Here is a 20000-nt window from a genome sequence, read left to right on the forward strand (position 1 = left end):
ATCCTAAGAGGTTTTCCCTTTCATTTAAAGAAAACAAGAAGGGGATGGCATGGAGATAATAAGCGATAATAAACAAAGCGGTTAGATATTTTTATAGTCTAAAAATATTCACTGCACAATTTTTGAAAACTAGAAATGCTTAAACATTTGTTTTATAATCTATCATTGCTGCAGAAAGTTCCTGCAGATAAAACATTCTGCATATATAAGCATGGCAACATTACTGTTCGACCTTTCAGGGAGTCAGCTCTGCTTGTTGTGATCTATGCAGAATTATGGTGTAAGACTCGTATAATTTTCCTCTTGCTTGTATGTTATACTGCATCCTTTTATGTTTTAATTTGAAACTAATATTTAGAAATGTTGGGGAGAGTCACTTTTGATTTATTTCAATCCTGTTCGACTGACCTTTCTTCTGTAGGCCTAGTAATATAACAAGCAGAATTCTGAGTGCAGGGAAGCAGAACGCAGTCACAGTGTGGGCATTAATCCACACATAAAAGACGCTGCAAATATGATACTTCAGTCTTATGCATACAAACACCAGTCTGGTTAATTTCCAAAAGGATCTTTCCACTTTCTATACCCAGGACTGCTAACACTGGGTGCAGGACTGCTGTGTTAACATTTTAATTCACAATGTTTTCAAATGCATTGCAATTACGATTTGCCAGTAGTTGTCCAAATATCACTGACGTTTGCATTCTTTCTGCTATTTACACATACGTCTCTATCATTCATATTTCTTTAAATGTCTTCCCCCAAACAGTAGACTTGATAATTCAAAAAGTACAGCATTCATTTTTGATATAATTTATTAATTACAAGATTGATGACTTCTGCAAATAATTCAGAACCATTATGTATCCTTTATTATAACATATGTTTTAGTAAAAAAAATACCTGTGACTTTGCAGACTGCTTGGTGATCTGCTGTTGCGCATTATTTTGCCTATCTGCTTGTTTCCTAGTCATGTCTGGATGCGTGAAAGATGTGAAGGCCTTATTAATATCGTCCTTTCTCTTATGAATTTCTATACCTTATGAGAAAACAGAGGTACATTGTCAAATAAAGTGTTGTAATCAAAGCTGTCTCTATAGTCACAGAAAAACTGACAAACGTGTCCTGACCCACAGTGAAGCACACCTTTTGTGGAAATCACAACAATGCAGTCCCTAGAATGTGTCTAATTATGACTCGTAATTAGAGGGTGAATCTTATTTCCACAGTTACAGAGAACACAATTTGATGAAGCACTTTCAAAAGGCAAATAGAATTATATGCAAAACAAACACAATAGGGCAATGGTTCTCTTTACTAAGCATAAAATAAACAGTCTTTATGAATGAAGAAGGCATGTTCCCAAAGACAAAGCAGAAATGACTGACACAATAGTTTTCACTAAACACCAACATCTGATGCTAGAAAAGAATACCAATTCACTTCTACATTCTTCTTCACTGTGCATTTTTGCATTTCTTTCATGACAATTTAATTAAGAAGCTAAGCAGAGCACTGTAAGCATACTGGATGTTAACAGTAAGATCTGGATAGTCCTTTACTCTTTATAGAAAGCCATGCTTCACAGTTGCAGTTCAATTTGTTATAATGACAGTGTTTAATCACTGAGCCTAGTCTGTAGCATGCCACTGAATTGAGGTCACACATGTGACCATTCAAGCATGGGGCATATAATCTATACCTTAAGACTTCTCTTATGAATTTCTCACCGCTGTACCATAATTAACTACACATTTACTTCAATGCAATACTTTTTAGATTCATTCTTCAACTTGAAATTAAAAAGTTAAGGATGCTTGCCAAAGCTGCACAGCCAAAGCTTAGTTTAGCTGGCTCAAAAGGTATTGTGAGTTTCACAGCTAAAACAAGAACAGCTATGAGGTTTGATACGTGCCCTTCTAGTACTCCTAATAAAGAAAGTGTCACAATTTGTGTATAATTTACAAAGTATGCATCCGTGTAGCAAATGATATATTATAAACAGTGAATGAAATTTCTAAGTGACAGTTATAGCCCATTTAAATGTCATTCATTTAACAGAAATGTGAAAGAAACTGCCACTTGCTCTTACAAACACTATAACAAAAAAATGATGTGGTCATGTGTTTAGTGGTCACCAGTATATTACTATATGCAAAGCAGTATATCTTAGTGGCAAGTAAAACCAAGAGGAGTTAAGAGTACAGGTCAAACACATTAATTTAATATGGTATAATCAAATAACTGATGCCACTCATGCTTGTGTAGCACATTATTATTATTATTATTATTATTATTATTATTATTATTATTATTATTATTATTATTATTATTATTGTTGTTGTTGTTATTGTTTTATTTTGGGTGTCTGCATTTTAATCAAATCAATTTCTTCCCCATAAAACAGATTCTTTCTGTAAATTTACTGATAACAAAGAGTGATCTATAGTGCTTAAACTACTATCTAGTATGTGTTTAATAATGCCTTCTCTCCCTGTCTGTTCAATAATGTCTTCTCTCTAGCAAACACTGTATTCTCAGCTAGAAGTAACTGTTTGTTGTAATTTCTATTACTTCTCCCAAGCCAGATGCTGTCATTCTGTCAACTAAATTTATGCACTTTAAATGTATAAATCTGAACTCTAACCATACTGAAATGTAGTTGTATACTAGCTTCCTAGCTATGCCTGTATCACCTGTAATAATCACCTGTTATACTTAACTTCTTAATTGTTTTATTGTTTTATCTGTTGGAGCTTTTCTTCCCAGGTCTCCACTGAAAACGGACTCCTGGCCCAGTCGGACACTACCCGGTTAACAAATGAAAAATAAATAATAAATAAATAAATGTGAGACATAAAAGGCTGAGGCACATAGTGTTCCACTGAAGTGAGTTAGTCTGCATATATTTCAGTTTACAGATCATGCTTACTGTTATGCAAGCAGAAACAATGAAAAACAAAGACACTAGTCAGCAATAAAGTCTGAAATAATTAAGCGGCTAAATGCAACTGTAATCAGCACTTCAGTAATTCAGAAAATAAAAACGGTATTTTATAACAATGGCAAGATTAGAAACATTAATCACATCAAGTATTTTGGCAGTTTAAAAAAATACTTTCAGAACTATGACTTCAAAAGTGACTGTAGAACAATATCTCATTTAATTGCCCTTTAGTTAAGTTAATCAGGATTTAACTCCGAAAATGCTGCACTGTCAATGATTCCCAGCAGACAGTTCATATGTCATTATTAGTAACTTTATATGAAGTCATTATAGCTTCATTTTGCATTTAATTGGTCTGTCTCAGCTGGGGTTCACACAGGAAGACAATAAGTGAGGCTGCTTCATTGGTCAAAGAGCTGTTTACTTTGTTTAGTCAGTTCTATCGGCCTCTATAAATTTGGGTTTTCACACAATTCTTAGTTCCTTTCCACACAATTATATACATATCTATATATATACATGCATCGATATAAACTTAACCTTCATCTACAAGCAAATACACCACATAGGTTGTAGAGGATAGAGAAGGAAAGATACATTTCAGAATGACAGGGGGATGGAGGGAGGGTAACCTGGACTACAACAGTGAATACACTCGAACATCTACATTTATGGTAAGTGTACACAACTGTACTATGTTCTTCGTGTTTCACTGTTGCAGTCATTACATTTGGGTAGAATCCCAAAGCTATGGTTGGGAGGCTGGAGCTAAACAGTATTAGGTGCGGCTATAAGGCCCTGCAGCACTGCAATGGCAAAGCCTGCCCTGGACTTAGAGTAGAGAGGCAAATGGTAATGTTTTGTAAAGGTGTGAACAGAAGTCCAAATAGCAGCCTCTAGAATGTCTTTGGTTGGTACGCCTCTGAAAAAGGTTGCTGAAGTAGCTGCAGCTCTGGTGGAATGAGACCTAATGCCGTTGGGCACAGGTTTACCATGGTGTAAGTAGCAGAAACGGATGCAGTGGCTTATCCACTTGGAAATTGTCTGCTTTGAAATAACCTTTCCTTCTGATCCTGCAGCATATGACACTAGTAATTGCACAGTGTTTCTTATAGCCTTAGTCCTGCTCAAGTAGAATCTTAGCTGCCTGTGTACATCCAAGGAATGCAGAATGCTATCCCCCTTGTTCTGCGGATTTGGATTGAAAGTTGGCAGATTAATTGTTTTGTTAAGGGCCACAGTGGACACCACCTTAGACATAAAAGTAGGATTTGTCCTCAGAGACACCCTGTCTGGGTAAAATATGATAAAAGGCTCTACAGCCATGAGGGCCTGTAGCTCTGAAACTCTTCTTGCTGAAGTAATAGCTAGCAGCAGAGCTGTTTTCCATGATAAGAACGTTAGATCAGCGGTAACAGCTGGTTCAAATGGAGGCAGGGTGAGCTTTTCCAACACATAATTGAGGTCCCATGCAGGTAATGGCGATCTACTAGGAGGCCTTAAATTTTTGGCTCCTCTAAGATACTGCTTTAATAAAGGATGAGAAAAGATTGGTGGCTCTGTATTGTAATGAGCTGAAATGGCAGAGGCGTGGATTTTGATTGATGAGAAAAATAGGCCTTTATCAAGCATCTCAGTTAAGTATTGTAATATCTGAGGAATATTTGGTTCTGCTGTATCAGTTCCATGCGCTTGATTCCAAGCACAGAATCTCTTTCATTTGTCAGCATAAGATTTTCTAGTACTAGGCCTTCTGGCTTCCAGAATGACATCCATTACAGCTTTACTGAGAGGTGTTGTTTGTATGACTACATGATTAGCCATGCTGCCAGGTTCAGAGTCTGTAGTTGATTGTGCAGGATCTGGTTGTTTTGCTGGGACAGTAGTTGTGGTCTTTGAGCCAAGGTCCAAGCTGGGTATTGAGACAAGTTCCTTAGGATAGGGTACCAGTATTGGCGGGGCCAGTCCAGGGCAATTAATATCATCTTTGGCTTCTTTGTCTGACTTTCAGGAGGACTTTGGGTAGAAGAGGCAGAGGAGGAAAGGCATAAACAAATAGGTTTTTCCAACTGAAGGATAGGGGCGTCCACTTTCCATGCTTGTCTGTGATAAGTCCTTGTGCAGAATCTTTTCAATTGATAATTTTGAGGAGAAGCAAATAGGTCTATGTTTGGACACCCCCATTTCTCTGTTATCATGCTGAAGACTTGTGGATTTAGTTTCCACTCTTGAGGATCCATAAGGTTTCTGCTTAAATCATCTGCCAGAGTGTTTTGTTTTCCCTGGCAGGAATTGAGCTTGAAGATGTATTTGGTAGGTTAAAGCTGTGTCCCACAGTGCAATGGTTAATCTGCAAATGGGGTATGAGTATGTGCCCCCTTGCTTGTTTATGTACCACATGACTGTGGTGTTGTCCGTCTTTATCAGTAGTTGTCCTGGATGAAGTCAGTCCTTGAAGGCTGTTCGGGCATTGTGAATAGCTAGCATCTCTTTCTGGTTGATATGTAGATGCATTTGTTTTGGTGCCCATATGCCCTGAATGCATCTTCCTGCCATGTGGACTCCCCAGGCATAATCTGATGCGTCTGTTGTTAAGGTTTGGCTGGCAGGGGGTAGAGTGAAGGGCCATCCCATGTTTTGGTGACATGCCTTTGCCCACCATATAAACTCCTGTTGCAGGCAGGGAATGAGAGGAATCATCGTTTCCAGACTCTGTGAATGTCGACTCCATAAACTCTTTAGGTACCATTGAAGTTTCCTCATATGCAGTCTTGCATATGGAATTAGTAGGATGCAGGATACCATGAAGCCCAGAGCCTGCAGAATTTGCCTTGCAGAAGACAGGGTCTTTGTTGCCATCAGTTTGAAGTAAGTAGTCAGTTGCTTTTGCTTGTCTTGCATGAGATAAGCCATCTGGGCAGTTGTATCTAAGCTTGCACCCAGGAATGTTATCTTTTGAGAGGGTACCAGTTGTGATTTCTTTTCATTTATTGTGTACCCTAGGCATGTTAGAAGACTTCTCACAAATGCCAGGTGTCAAAGAAGAGTGTCTCTGTTTTCTGCTTGAATGAGACAGTCATCCAAGTAAGGCTATATTTGTATACTTCTTTGTCTGCAAAATGCAATTACTGGTGCCAGGCACTTTGTAAAGACCCTGGGCGCAGTAGATAAGCCAAAGGGCAGTGCAGAGAATTGGTAATGCATTAAGCCAGCCTTGAATCTGAGGTATCTTCTGCACAATTGCCTTACTGGGACATGCAGGTATGCCTCTTTTAGGTCTAAAGTCACCAGCCAAGCATTCTTGCCCAGCATGGGCAGAAGCTGCTGCAAAGTCAGCATTTTGAATTTTGGAATGTCCAGGTATGTGTTCAAAATCGATAAATCTAGTATTGACCACCAGGCCTTGTCCTTTCTGGGTACCAAGAACAGTCTTGAGTAAAAACCTTGTCCTTTTTCCTGTTCTGGTACTGCCAGAATGGCCCCCATATCCATGAGGGACGTAACCTGTTTCTGTGCCTCTGCCCATTGATTTTTTGGTAGATCTGAACAACCATTTGCCATTGGCAGAATCTGACAATGGAACCTGTATCCCTGTGATACGATGTTTAGTACCCACCTGTCCTGGGTTATTAACTGCCAATTTTGAGCAAAAAGTGTTAATTTTCCCCCTATGGGTGTTGCCAAAAGATAAGTGCTTGATGTAGGCAGAGGGAAGTCATTGGGATTGCTTTCTGTAGGTTTGCTCTTTATCCCCTCCAGATTTGGAGGTGGAGGTGCCCCATTGCTTTGACCTGTATGAATCTTGCGCCTGGTATCTGGAACCCTTAGGGCACCTGGATTTGTCCCTTTGAGCTCTGTCTGACACAGGAAAGGACCAATTTTTTGTAAGCCAGTGTCTAATGAATCTTGCTGGCTGCACTTGCAAGAAGTCTTTAACAGTTTGCATAGACTTAGCTTTGTCTTCCATTTTCTTTAGAACCTCTTCTGCCTTAATATCAAACAGAGAATCATGCTGTAAAGGTGCATCTAGCAATTTAATAACATGATCAGGTAAATTTTGTTCCTTTAACCAGACATGCCTCCTAATCACAGATCTAGTAACTGCGGCCCTGCAGGAGTCCTCTAAAGAATCAAAACCACATTGCAAAGTATGCTTTCCAACTTGCTCAGCTGCATGCAATAATTTCTCCAATTCTTTATTTTCTGCACATTCTGAAATCTACATCATTTTCTGTTTCAGCAATCCCATAACAAGTTGTTGGTACTTAATCATATGAAATTGATAGTTTAAGGCCCTGATTGCCAAGGTTGCAGATGTATAAACCTTTTTTCCCCATCTGTCTAGTCCTCTTGAATCTCTGTCAGAGGGTGTAAGATTTTTTGCTGTTGAGGCCTTAATGCCCTTTGGACCCTATGAAATAGTTTCAGGATCAGCAGCAGGGTTTCTAAATAAAAATTTATGTGTCAGGTACCCTGTAGTATTTGTCAGGCTTAGCGGGAGCCGGAGGTAAGGAGTCAGGGGTCAAGCTTGAAAACACATCATCCACAATGTCTAAAACAGGGGGGATGGCTAAAGGTTTGTGCTGAGGGAGAAGAAGGAAATCTCTGAGCTTCTTTTTTGATTCTGAGAAATCTTGACTCTGCCAGTGAAAATGCTCCCTCAAAGTATGCAAGGTTTCTCCAAATGAATAATCCTCAGGAGGAGATGCAGAAGGAATAGACTCCTCAGCATCAGAATCCTCATAGGGAGGTATAGACAATTCCTGATCAGATGAGGAATCAGCAAAAATAGAAACCTGATCTGAAGATTCATAATCAGTGTCTTGCCTAGGCTGCTTATCTGGAGGGGGAACCCCTGATCAAGGTAATAAGGTCTTCAGCCATTTTGATCATCTGTTTTTTAGGCATAAAGGCCTGTGCACGTGGCTCATGTGTCAGTTTTTTAGTTTTAGAAGTTGCTTTTGTCTTTGGTTTTGCAGCTGTCGTCGGTTTGATATATAAATGATGAGGTCTGAATACACCCTCAGAAGCCGGTGCCTGCTCAGCGGCTCTGGACCCATCCGAGGGAGATACATCCATCGGTCCAATACCTTGAGTATCTTGTGGCATGCCTGACTCCACATGGGTGTCGGTAGAGGCCTGCAACTCGAAGGTAGCGGGTATCAGGGGCTGCGAAAGCACCTCACTGAGTACCGGCAAACCAGCGACTGGCTTAGGAGAAGCTTCGTCATCGGTTTTGGATCTCGACTGCCTTTGCCTGTCCTCTTCCTTGCATTTTTTATGTACTCCGGTAGTCGGATTGCTATCCGACGACACTTCTGGGTAGTTAAATCTGCTTCCAAAATACTTTGATGCAAAAATATACCATCGCTAAATAGTGCGTTGGTTAAATCTAGCACAAAACCGACAACCAGGCACATTGTGATCAGGGCCTAGGCAAGGAATACAGTATAAATGAAAATCCTTATGAGGTATTTGCTTCCCACAAATAATACAATTATTAACTTTTTCTGACATCGGTAAAAAGCAAGAAAAAAGTTTCCCCAATGAAGTACTTAGCTTTAAGAGGACTTCGGTTCTGAAACTCAAACTCAATTTTTCAGTAGTTGGCCGAATGGCACTTGCGAAAATGCTTCTGCTTCAGGCACAGCACGGCAAGAAAGACTAAAGAAAATGGCAGCAGATGCATTTTTTCTACCCCTGATGACCTGATGTCATAGAAGAGAAGACAGAAACTGATGCAGGACCCAAAACGTTGGAATTCAGGCCGAATGAGGGCAACCTGCCAGCAGATTACCCAATGTAATGACTGCAACAGTGAAACACGAAGAACATCTACATACCCATTAGTCTAACTAGCCTTATATGGAAAGCCATGGACAGGGGTCCAGGTACCTAGGCAGTGTGACTTTTCCCTGTGGTACATTTGGTTTGGGACACATGGCTGAAATGACATTCAAGCTGCAGAGAAGTATCTCTGTGAGCAAAGAGAAGAATGTGGTGCCATGCCCACAACTTCAATAACCAAATGCACAGGGGGGGGCTAATGTCCATGGCCCCTAAGGCAACAGAGACATCTGGCAGCATAGCAGGCTGGCCAGAGTACATGTCAGTGGCAGTAAAAATGCAGTGCACAAGGGGCAGTGCCTTTACAATTGGGGTGTGTGGACCACTACCCTCATTCACAGTGCCTAGGGAATATTACCTACTATGCATATTGGAGCAGAACAGTGACTACAGCAGCATGCAGGATTTTCTCCATGCTTTAGCATACCTCTACATGCTGTAGTTACATAAGCATGTACTGTACACTGAGCACAACACACTTCACTTCTTCTGCCCCCATGCAATTGGTTATTAAATCTGTGGGCAAGGCAATGTGTGTTCTCTTTGCCCACAGGGAATTCACAAAAAGGCCATATTTCTCTGCAGCTAAATTTCACATCAGCCATGTGTCTCCAACCAAAAGTACCACAGAGAAATGTTTTGTTGCCTAGGTACCTCCCTGTAGGCAAAGTAAAGCGTATTGAAAAATCTACCACGAAAGAAACAACAAACAATGCTGACATATGAATGGATTCCACATTCACTCACTCTATTTCTCTGACATTAAAGAAGTTGATTCTTCATCATAAATGTTGCATAAGGGAAAATCAGCATCACTTAGCTTTGTAGCATTTTTAAGTGTCTTTTTACATCATTCAGGGTAGCCTTATAATAAACAAGAATATAACCGTAGAGCAAAACAATGAAGGGGATTCAGTCGTTCCAATCGTACTTGCAAAGTCCCATAAGCCAAAGAACATCAATCCAAAGAATAACAAATCCAAATTATTCAAGAAATAAAGACCAGGTTTATTGCAACATGATAAGGTTAGCGCTTTCGCTGAAATAGCTTCTTCAGACCTTATTACAAACAAGTCACTAAAACAGGTTGTTTAAATACACAAAAAGGCGCCAAAACAGAAAACACTCCTTAAAGAAATATAGACCTATGCTAAAATCAACTCAGCATTAAAAACTACATGTAGTGTATATAAAAAATAAAAACATCTAAATATGCACATATAATATATCAAAGAAATAAAAATACAATAATCATGTGCTAATAAAACTCATTTATAGTGTCGCAACCTTCTGGACTTCAAAAGTAAAGGAACTTTGCCATTAAGTCCCGGTGACACATCAGCTCTAAATTTAATTATCCAACTAATCTCTCTGACTTCCGTAAAGTTTTCAATATCACCCCTCCTGTGTGTTCTGGAAATCTGTTCTAAAATCCTAAACTTAAATTGATGATGTGGACCACCCTCTTGGGTATGTTTAGCAAGTGCATTATAAAGGTGGCCCTTCCTTGTATGGTAAACATGTTCACAAATCCTGTCTCTAAGTACACGATTCGTTTTGCCTACATAGTAAGCCGGACAAGCTGCACAGGATGCTAGGTATACAACGTCCTTGGACATGCAGCTGCCCCGTACACGAATGGTGTACGCACCAGATCCAAAAGGATAAATGAAAATGGGATCAACGAGGATATAGGAACAAAAATTACATCTATGACAGGGTACCATATAAGGTCCCTGTACTGATGAACGAAGAGGGTTGGCTCTCGGGTAACATAACAAATTCTTAAGGTTCTTCTTATTACGATACACAAACCTAGGTCTGTCTCCAACAAGTTCCTTGACAGTGGAATCCACAGACAATACGTGCCAGTGCTTAATGAAAACATCCTTAATAGGACCAATATATTTGGTATAATAAATCGGAAAAGTAACATGTTGATTCTGTTCTAATAAAGTGTCCGAGGCATGCTGTTCACTGATATCTACTGTATAGACCCCAGATGCCCCTTCAGAAAAATAAGGCATGGCTCTATTATTTCTGAGGCTAATGATATTGTCCATCCCCTCATTAAGGTCTATGTGCATATTTCTATATGCATATGTGCATATTTAGATGTTTTTATTTTTTATATACACTACATGTAGTTTTTAATGCTGAGTTGATTTTAGCATAGGTCTATATTTCTTTAAGGAGTGTTTTCTGTTTTGGTGCCTTTTTGTGTATTTAAACAACCTGTTTTAGTGACTTGTTTGTAATAAGGTCTGAAGAAGCTATTTCAGCGAAAGCACTAACCTTGTCATGTTGCAATAAACCTGGTCTTTATTTCTTGAATAATTTGGATTCGTTATTCTTTGGATTGATGTTCTTTGGCTTATGGGACTTTGCAAGTATGATTGGAACGACTGAATCCCCTTCATTGTTTTGCTCTACGGTTATATTCTTGTTTATTATTTTTATTTTTGCTGTTTACCGCAGAGCATTTACTCCAGTCGGACTTTTTTCTTATTTGGATTCAGGGTAGCCTGTTTTCTTCCAAACTAGTACTTAAGTGGCTTGAATTCATGTTCATGTTTTAGTAGACCTTATCGGAATGAGTAGCATTAATTCAGCTCTTCACGGGCACTCTTGCATAAACGTGAACACACATGTGTGAGCACGCACACACACACACACACACACACACACACACACACACACACAGATTGCCCAGATTTTTCAGTGCTTAGATTTTGCCACATTTTCAATGTTTTTGCGGGGGGCAAGCCTCCCTGCACCCCAAGTGCCTGGCTACTTATATATATGAAGTCTGAAGTCACACAGCAGGGGGGGAAAGGGCACAAAGACCTCACTAGTATAAATTCAATTTTGTAAATTCTGTCTTATTACTTTGTACGTTATTACTTTTAATTATTTTTCTGTTAGTCTTTTACTGTTGACCTTATGTAGTTTCAGTCATTTTAGGTAAACCTATATAAATATATGCATATATATATTATATATATATATATATATATATATATATATATATATATATATATATATATATATATACACACATATATATATATATATATATATATATATATATATATATATATATATATACACATATGTATATAGAAGCATAGAAAATCATCAACATACAGAAATATTGAAGTGAATCATTGACTGCAAATGGTTAAACCCTTTTGCAGGGGGGGCAAGCAGCAGCCCCCAAACAATATGCAGAAAACAAGGAGCAATAATTAACTTTTACTTATCTTTGCTTATGGTGTTTGTGTCTCTTTCTGACTCAGGTGGCCTCTTAAGATATGTATTCCACATGGTTCCATTACTAAGCTTTGAAATCCGGCTCCATTAAATACAAATGCAGGGTACATATAGCACAACTGTTTTCTATAGTACAGGTAATATCTAAACACATGCATTAAACAGTACATTTTACACAAATGTGTTATGCATAAAACTGGAAAAAAAACATTTTTTTTTCAGGGAGGCCAAACCCAATTGCACATACAATCTGAGGGCTTCACCATCCATGCCATTATTTCTAAAGTGAGCCAAACTTGGAGAAAGAATAATCACTTAAATCACAATGTTATATGCTATGCACACACACAGACACACACACACACACACACACACACACACAGACACACACACACACACACACACACACACACACACACACAGACACACACACACACACACACACACACACACACACACACACACACACACACACACACACACACACACACACACACACACACACACACACACACACACACACAGACACACACACACACACACACACACACACACACACACACACAGACACACACACACACACACACACACACACACACACACACACACACACACACACACACACACACACACACACACACACACACACACACACAGACACACAGACACACACACAGACACACACACAGACACACACACACACACACACACACACACACACACACACACACACACACACACACACACACACACACACACACACACACACACACACACACACACACACACACACACACACACACACACACACACACACACACACACACACACACACACACACACACACACACACACACACACACACACACACACACACACACGTGCAAATATTTCAGTCTTCAAGATAAGCCATAGATGACAAAATTTAAACACAAGCACGTTACTGCAGCATGAAACATACAAACAGACTCTGGGAAACTCTGCCTCTGGCAAACATGCTTAAGAAAGTTTAAGACCAGCAACCAGGTTTAAGCATCCGAGGATAGCTAGCTACCCAATTACAGACAGACACTGTTTTTTTTTGAAAGCTTTACTTTGCCTGCTGTGTTGAACTAGTCTGTGAACCACAGACTCAGTCGAAATCTTTTCAGGGAATAACAGACATTAGTTGTGATTATTTCCATAGCAGCATTTGCTGTGTGATGTTGTCATGTTTCATACGATCTGCCACTTTTATGTTTGAACTGCTACTAAATACAAAGCATGTGCATCTCAAAATGTCTTGAGCTATATTGCATCAGTTTGACACATATATAGCATACTAAACTGTATGTCTCTGTATAGTACCACTTTTGTAATTAAATAAATAGCATTTGTATATCATGTAAATATTGAAACTTACCTGAGGTGGCTGGCTTAGGAAGGCAGCTCTGAAAAGACTGGATAACTCTTTCCGTGACAGTAGGATCTGACAAAGAATGATTAACAATGCTGTCCACAGCACAGTAGGTTTCAGGGACTATAGGCACTTCTCTCTCAAGGGTCCTAGCTTTGGTAGGAAGGCCTGAATGAAGAAATTCATGTTCAGGAGGTATGACTGCCTCAGACTCCAGGCTAGATTTGGATTTTATAAAGTATCGCCCATTGGTTCTAAATGTTGAATCAGGAAGAGGGAATGTACCTATACCGCTGTCCAGCGTTCTCATCTGGCAACTAGATTCTGTGATGCAAGAAAAAAAATATAATGGATTAAAGAAAAAAGGGAACAGATTGCAGCAGAAGCAACACAATTTATTGCATGATGTAACTGCAATAAAATAGTTTTTACAGAAAATGCTGTATCGTAATTGTACCAAGGTATTACAGAAAGGTAAAAGTACCATTTTCAAGTTAAACGTGGTAAATTCATTTAGTAAACATGAACTCAAATTATTTTCAAGAGCTGTTCAAAATTTGAAATGGCTAACAATCAGTATATCTTCATGATAGCAAAATTAATACCGTACTGCAAACATGTTTTTACTGGAAAAGGAAAGGATGTGTCTCAGAACTATCACATGAGCTTTGTCAGGTTGTCAAAACCACACGCAGCGTCAAAGGAGAAAATGAAAGAGCAGATGTTTGAACAGATCTCTCTGTTTACACAGCTTTTCATATTCAGTGCTATTAAAAACAACATGACATTTAATGAAATTCTCCACTATCATTTCCTGTTAAAGATTTATTTTTTTTGAATAGTAAAATCTTTAATTTATTATTTTTTTCCTGATACTTTCAGCAGTTTCCATATAATCTTTCAATCAAGGGATCCTACTATTCAAGGTTTACTACTGATTAAAACAATCTGAGACACAGACTTCTACTTTTTTATTAAAGATACATTTCCATCATTTATGATTCACTTAATTTGTTAAGACATTTAAGATGCTTAAATATTTTACACACATCCTATTTAAATTACAAGCAATGAAAAAACTGATTCATAGCTGCATGCTATAACCTACCTTAGCATGTCATTATGGTTGTTTCTACAATGTACTTCTCTATCAGTATCTACCACATCACCGCTGCTGAAGGAGACAGAAGGAATACCTATTACATTGTGTGAGGGGGTCACTACTGACCTTGCAAAAGGAGGTTTAACTAAAAAGTACTGTTATAAATGTAATAGTTGAAAGGACAATGATACTCCACCCTTTCTTTTTTCTACGGTATACATCTGATCCAAATTTTAGGGTTTAAAGAAATTGTAAGAGTCAAAGACAAGGTTATCGAGGAATGTATGAGAAAGCTAACACCATGGTTTGTATGTTAATAAATATGAATATTAGAAGAAAGAAGGAAAGATGGAATGAAAAGAAAACCTGAAAGAAAGACTGAGTTTATAACCAGACTTAAACAAGCAACAGATTGGCATAACGGTTAAGGTACTGGGACAAAATACAGGGTATGGCACTCACCTGCTAAAGGAAATTGGATAAGCATAAAATGGCCTGCAAGGGCAGCTCCCCTAGTACTTACCTATAGAGGTATGAACTGGTCTACTAAAATAAAATTACAGTCTGTAGTGTAGGAAAATTTGATTGACGAATTGCATTATCAGAATAAGATCTCAGTCATGTATCTTCTTGACTCACAAAAGAAGACTTGATTTTCTTATACTAACTGTCTGAAAGTGGCAACAGCTGTAACACTCTTTCTTAGACTGAAGCTACAAAAAAAAAAGTTGCTGAAGTCGCCTACCTGCACATATATAATTCCATGAGCACACTGACTGGCCCTTCAGAATTACTCAATATCATGACAGACTAATACGAGTGCCAACATTTAAATACCTGAAAGAATTGGTGGTGAGAAGAATATAGGGCAGAATACTACAAACTATGACAATTTGAATAGAAAATGCTGAAATTCTCCAAGACTGTCTACCAAAACTAGACATCTCATGCAAAAACAACCTCCACTTTATTGTCAGTAATTTTCAGAAGCGTAACAAGTGCAAAGCAAGGGATGCACTGCCCATGTGCAAGCTGTTATGTGCGGGATCAAGAAGTGTACTTCCTGTATTTATGAGCATTCATGAACTCAGCTAAACAGCTAAGGGAGTGACAGTGGGGAGTAGATCTTGGTGAGGAGCACTAAACTAGGGGAGTGGCTCTTTTTGTCTTGTTTTTCAGCCTGTTGTCAGCTTTGCATGTGAAATTGCAGTACAGTGAGGTCTGAGAATTTGCTTTTACAGCATTGGGATTTGATCTCTTAGTTGGTATATAAAATTAACGTGTGGTTTTAGAGGCACAGCTCCCCATTTGTGGGGTGCAGAGGAGTTCCGCATCCTGCAAAAATATTATTTTTGTCTTTTCAATCCTTTAGATTCTCTCTTTGGAGCATTTGATAATGATGATAGGTTCATATCTATATCTATATATTGTGTGTGTGTGTGTGTGTGTGTGTGTGTGTGTGTGTGTGTGTGTGTGTGTGTGTGTGTCTATACATATATAAAAATAAGAAAAACCTAGACAAGCTAGATTTTTCACTGTGTGATACCTTAAACCTCCTGTAATAGAGGCCCATGGGATATATGCAAATGACCCCTTAAGTACATCAAGTGATTCAGCTAAATGGCTTCTGAATGTCCATGACTTTTTACTTTTTCTTTTTAAGTCTTTGTGGATACATTCAGGCCAATATAGCCAAACCCCACTTTATTGGCCAGAATGTATCCACGAAGACTTAAAACGAAAAAAGTAAAAAGTCATGAACATTCGGAAGCCATTTATTTATTTAGTTATGGTATGACTGATCATCTTCTTCTACAACCACACTCAGGTACCATTCCTTGAATTTCTTTTAATGAAAAATAACAGAGATGCATATGTGAAAGACAGGCCATTTTTCACTAGACCTTTCCATGTAGAGTAATGTAGTTCTGCACTTCCTTACTTAATACAGCATCCTTAGAGGTTAAATTACCTGGGGAAAGTTTACAAAAGTAAAGAATGTTTTTCATCAGTGCAGTGGAGCTTGATGGACTATGCAATTATCTTGTTGTGTAACTGTGTAAGGTAGGACAATCTGAGTTGCACTACTTTCAGCAGACATTTTGTTAATGTTTGTCTGAAAGAATAACAACAAATGAGGTCAGGTTCACTTATTTATCTATTTATTTCTTTGTATAACATACATTTATACCAGATTTATAGCTCTGTTATCACTTTTTTATTTAGCAATTGAAAATATAACAGATTATAATTTATTTGGAAATCCCCAGGAAAGATTTTCTGTATTATTTTTACTTTTAATTTTTTTTAAATATACAATCTGTGAAAAGCTGCAAAAATACAACATTTTTCATTGATGTTTGAAAGACCACTTGTAAGAAAGTATCAGTAAAACTGAGAACAGCTGAGATTACAAGTGTAACTGGAGGGATTTCTAAATTTTAAGATATGAAGAAGATCCAGTTTGATCAAGAAAGTGAAGAAAACAGAGCTAATATGAAAAAATGAATATAACTCATATCACTTGAACACAGTTTTCATGTTCAGGCTAATTATTTTGTGTAATACAAGGAATAGCTTTAAATATATTTCTGACATATGACTAATGGTCAGATTATGCAGATGATGTTTAATTAAATGAAACTAACAAAATAGGAATAAGGCTACTTACACAGTTACAGAGGTACAGTAATGACAGATTTCTCAATGAATTTTACTGTATTCGTTTGATCACTTGAAAGTGTAAGCTAAGGTGGGTTTTAGCAAAGAAAATGTCAATCACTTGTGAGCTGACAAAGATGGCTGAAATTTCAAACTCTTAACTGGTTATAAATTACGTCAATTTATTTTTGCTTTATGCTTTTGTTCCTTTTAAGTGCAAAAGTGATAGCCAACTGTCTTAAAAAAGAAGAAAACAGGATATATATGTACCCAGCGAATCAATGCAGTGCAAAAATTGAGGGGAGTATGAAACTATAAACCACCAATTATTTAAAGCTGTGGTAAGAAAGATATGAGGTCCAAGCTAATAAGAAAAGCATGTATAGTTATTCTTCTATCTTATGCATAACCTTATGTTTGTTTCTGGACTGCTATTGGCTATGTTTCACTTATTGTTCTCCTTTGGTTCTGTATTCCCTTGTGGCTTAATACTAAAGCATTTGACCTCTGATAGAGTTGCATAGCTGAGCTTGCTTTCAATGTCATTCTCAGAGTCTATCTGACTCAAAGAGTTATTCACAAATTATTAACTTCTAAGTGGCATTGTCTTCCAAACAGTTTGCAATTGACAATGCTCTGGGTAAAATTGTAACAGTAGTTATAAAAAGAAAAACAGCAAATTTGAAACGTAAAGAGAAGCATGTACAAAGCTAAGAAATGTAATGATTTAGCCACTGGTGCAAGCATTATATTTAACAAGAGACTTGTAATCTTATAAGAGTTTCTAGAGATGTATAGTTTGACATAAAATGTTGCCTTTGAACACTGCTGATCCAGATACAAAATGCTGAATGAGGTCATTTTACTTATCATGTTACTTGTAAGGACACTTTCATTCTAAACATTTGACAACATTTCAGGTCTCAACAAAAATGAAGTAAGGGAGCACTCATTCTGGCATTTGGTGGCTGTAAGGCAGAGAAAGCAATGCTGGACAGAGTACCAGCCTACTTCAGGATGCACACACATACACACACACACACACACACACACACACACACACACACACACACACACACACACACACACACACACACACTCTCTCCTTTTGGGAAGTGTGAAACGCACATGGATGACACAAAAATGTCATATGAATTTCATACAGATGAAGCTTCACCTCAGACCTAAATCTGGAAACATAGTACTGTGATGCAGCAATGCTGAGTGCCACACCACACATTTGTTTAATTTTTTTGCAGTAAACGTGACAGTGCTGCAAATGTCAATTATAGCTTAATGTGATACATTTCTGTATACTGTAAAAGCTAAGTAAACAAATGCTGTACTTATAAGAATACCAATATTAGTATTCTAGCATAGTAAGCAGGATTTATTTTATTTAATTTACTTTTAGTTGACTCTGTATGCGGTGGTGCTCTGGTTAGTGTTGTCGCCTAATAGCAAGAGGTTCTCCTGATCAATTCTCGGCAGGAACGCCTTCTGTGTGGAGTCTGCATGTCCTCCCCACGGTCGAGTGATGTTAAAGACATGCAGGTAGGTGTGAGCGTGAATGGGCATACCTTCGTTGAAGGTTGGGTGTCAGGCTGGCAACTCAGCACCATAAAAATCCACTGCCAATCACAAGCGGACCGGAATTCCGCTGTGGCAACCCCTAACAAGGAAAAGCTGAAAGTCTTTTAGTTGACTCTGTTGTCCTTTCAAGGCACGTGATAAGTGTTACGAAGAGCCAACAACAGTAATTAAACTGATTGTGGAAAATTTTCAGTTCTTTGGATATGTGCCAATTAATCCTTGAAATCTGAAATCCAAGTTATTACCAACTGATATGGATTAGGCATATTTTATCACACAGAACTGAGTTAGGTACCACTGTATTTTCTAAAGCTAATTGACGTTTACTGCTGTACATTATCCAAATATTATATAATTACTTTATTTCCATTTTGGATAACCTTTATATAGCGATTAGTGTTTATATTAAAGGCAAGTAGAGTTTGGACTGGTTATTCAGTAAATATATGAACTGGCACTTTTAGGCTGCTTTCAATGGCTAGTACTGGAACATGAATCATTTTTCAGTAAGGACAGTTGGTTGAAGTTTGAAACACTGTAACATAGCACTTTGAATGTCACTGTGAGGTTTAGTGGGAAAAGTACATCTGGATGGGGTATCTACTTACCTGAGCAGGTACAGAAATTAAGTGCTAGTAGAGAAATGAGCAAGAGAAAAAAATGTGGTGTCTTAAAACCTAGCTGCTGTATTTAGGTATATGTGAAAGGGGAGATGTTGGTTCTCTCAGTAGAATACAAAGTATTCTAAGGTTAAAAAGAACAATTCAGGGATAAACTGCAGTAAATATAAGTTCAAGGGCACAATTATAGTGATAAAGTTCTTATGTGATATCATATTAAATCAGTTCTGCTAGTAGTGGTTATAATTTATCATTAGGACTCCATAACCTTGAATATAACATTGCAGGCCTTGGACAACAAGTTACTGTTTTACTCTCTGTGCTGAAGATTAAAGATGGATGGAAAATTGATTAGCCACTATTGGGCATGCTCCAATTGTGCTTTGTAACTCAGTAACCCATATCTCTTTTATATGGAGCCCATTAGTTGAAGTATGACTTTAGGGATACAGCAGGCTGGAGACAAACAAAACATCATTCTTTTAGCTGATCATGTGTAAAATGAACCCTCCAGTTATAGCACCAGTACTGATATGAAAGCTGTCGGACTGATTTTTAGT

General features: G+C 38.0%; 1 protein-coding gene across 3 annotated transcripts in view; it reads right to left on the bottom strand.

Moving 5' to 3' along the window:
- The window catches only part of NCKAP5 (NCK associated protein 5), a 1523932-nt gene that overhangs the window by 173678 nt on the left and 1330254 nt on the right, over positions 1–20000 (bottom strand). For all 3 annotated transcript variants that reach the window (XM_044074934.1, XM_044074933.1, XM_044074932.1), the window contains 2 exons: positions 13471–13788; positions 904–1040 (listed from right to left, as the gene is read on the bottom strand). In XM_044074934.1, coding sequence (XP_043930869.1) covers positions 904–1040; positions 13471–13788 — 455 coding nt within the window. The remainder of the gene's footprint in view (positions 1–903; positions 1041–13470; positions 13789–20000) is intronic.

Source organism: Protopterus annectens, chromosome 6.part0, assembly GCF_019279795.1.
Source record: "Protopterus annectens isolate FY-2018-M chromosome 6.part0, PAN1.0, whole genome shotgun sequence".
Classification (NCBI taxonomy): domain Eukaryota; kingdom Metazoa; phylum Chordata; order Ceratodontiformes; family Protopteridae; genus Protopterus; species Protopterus annectens.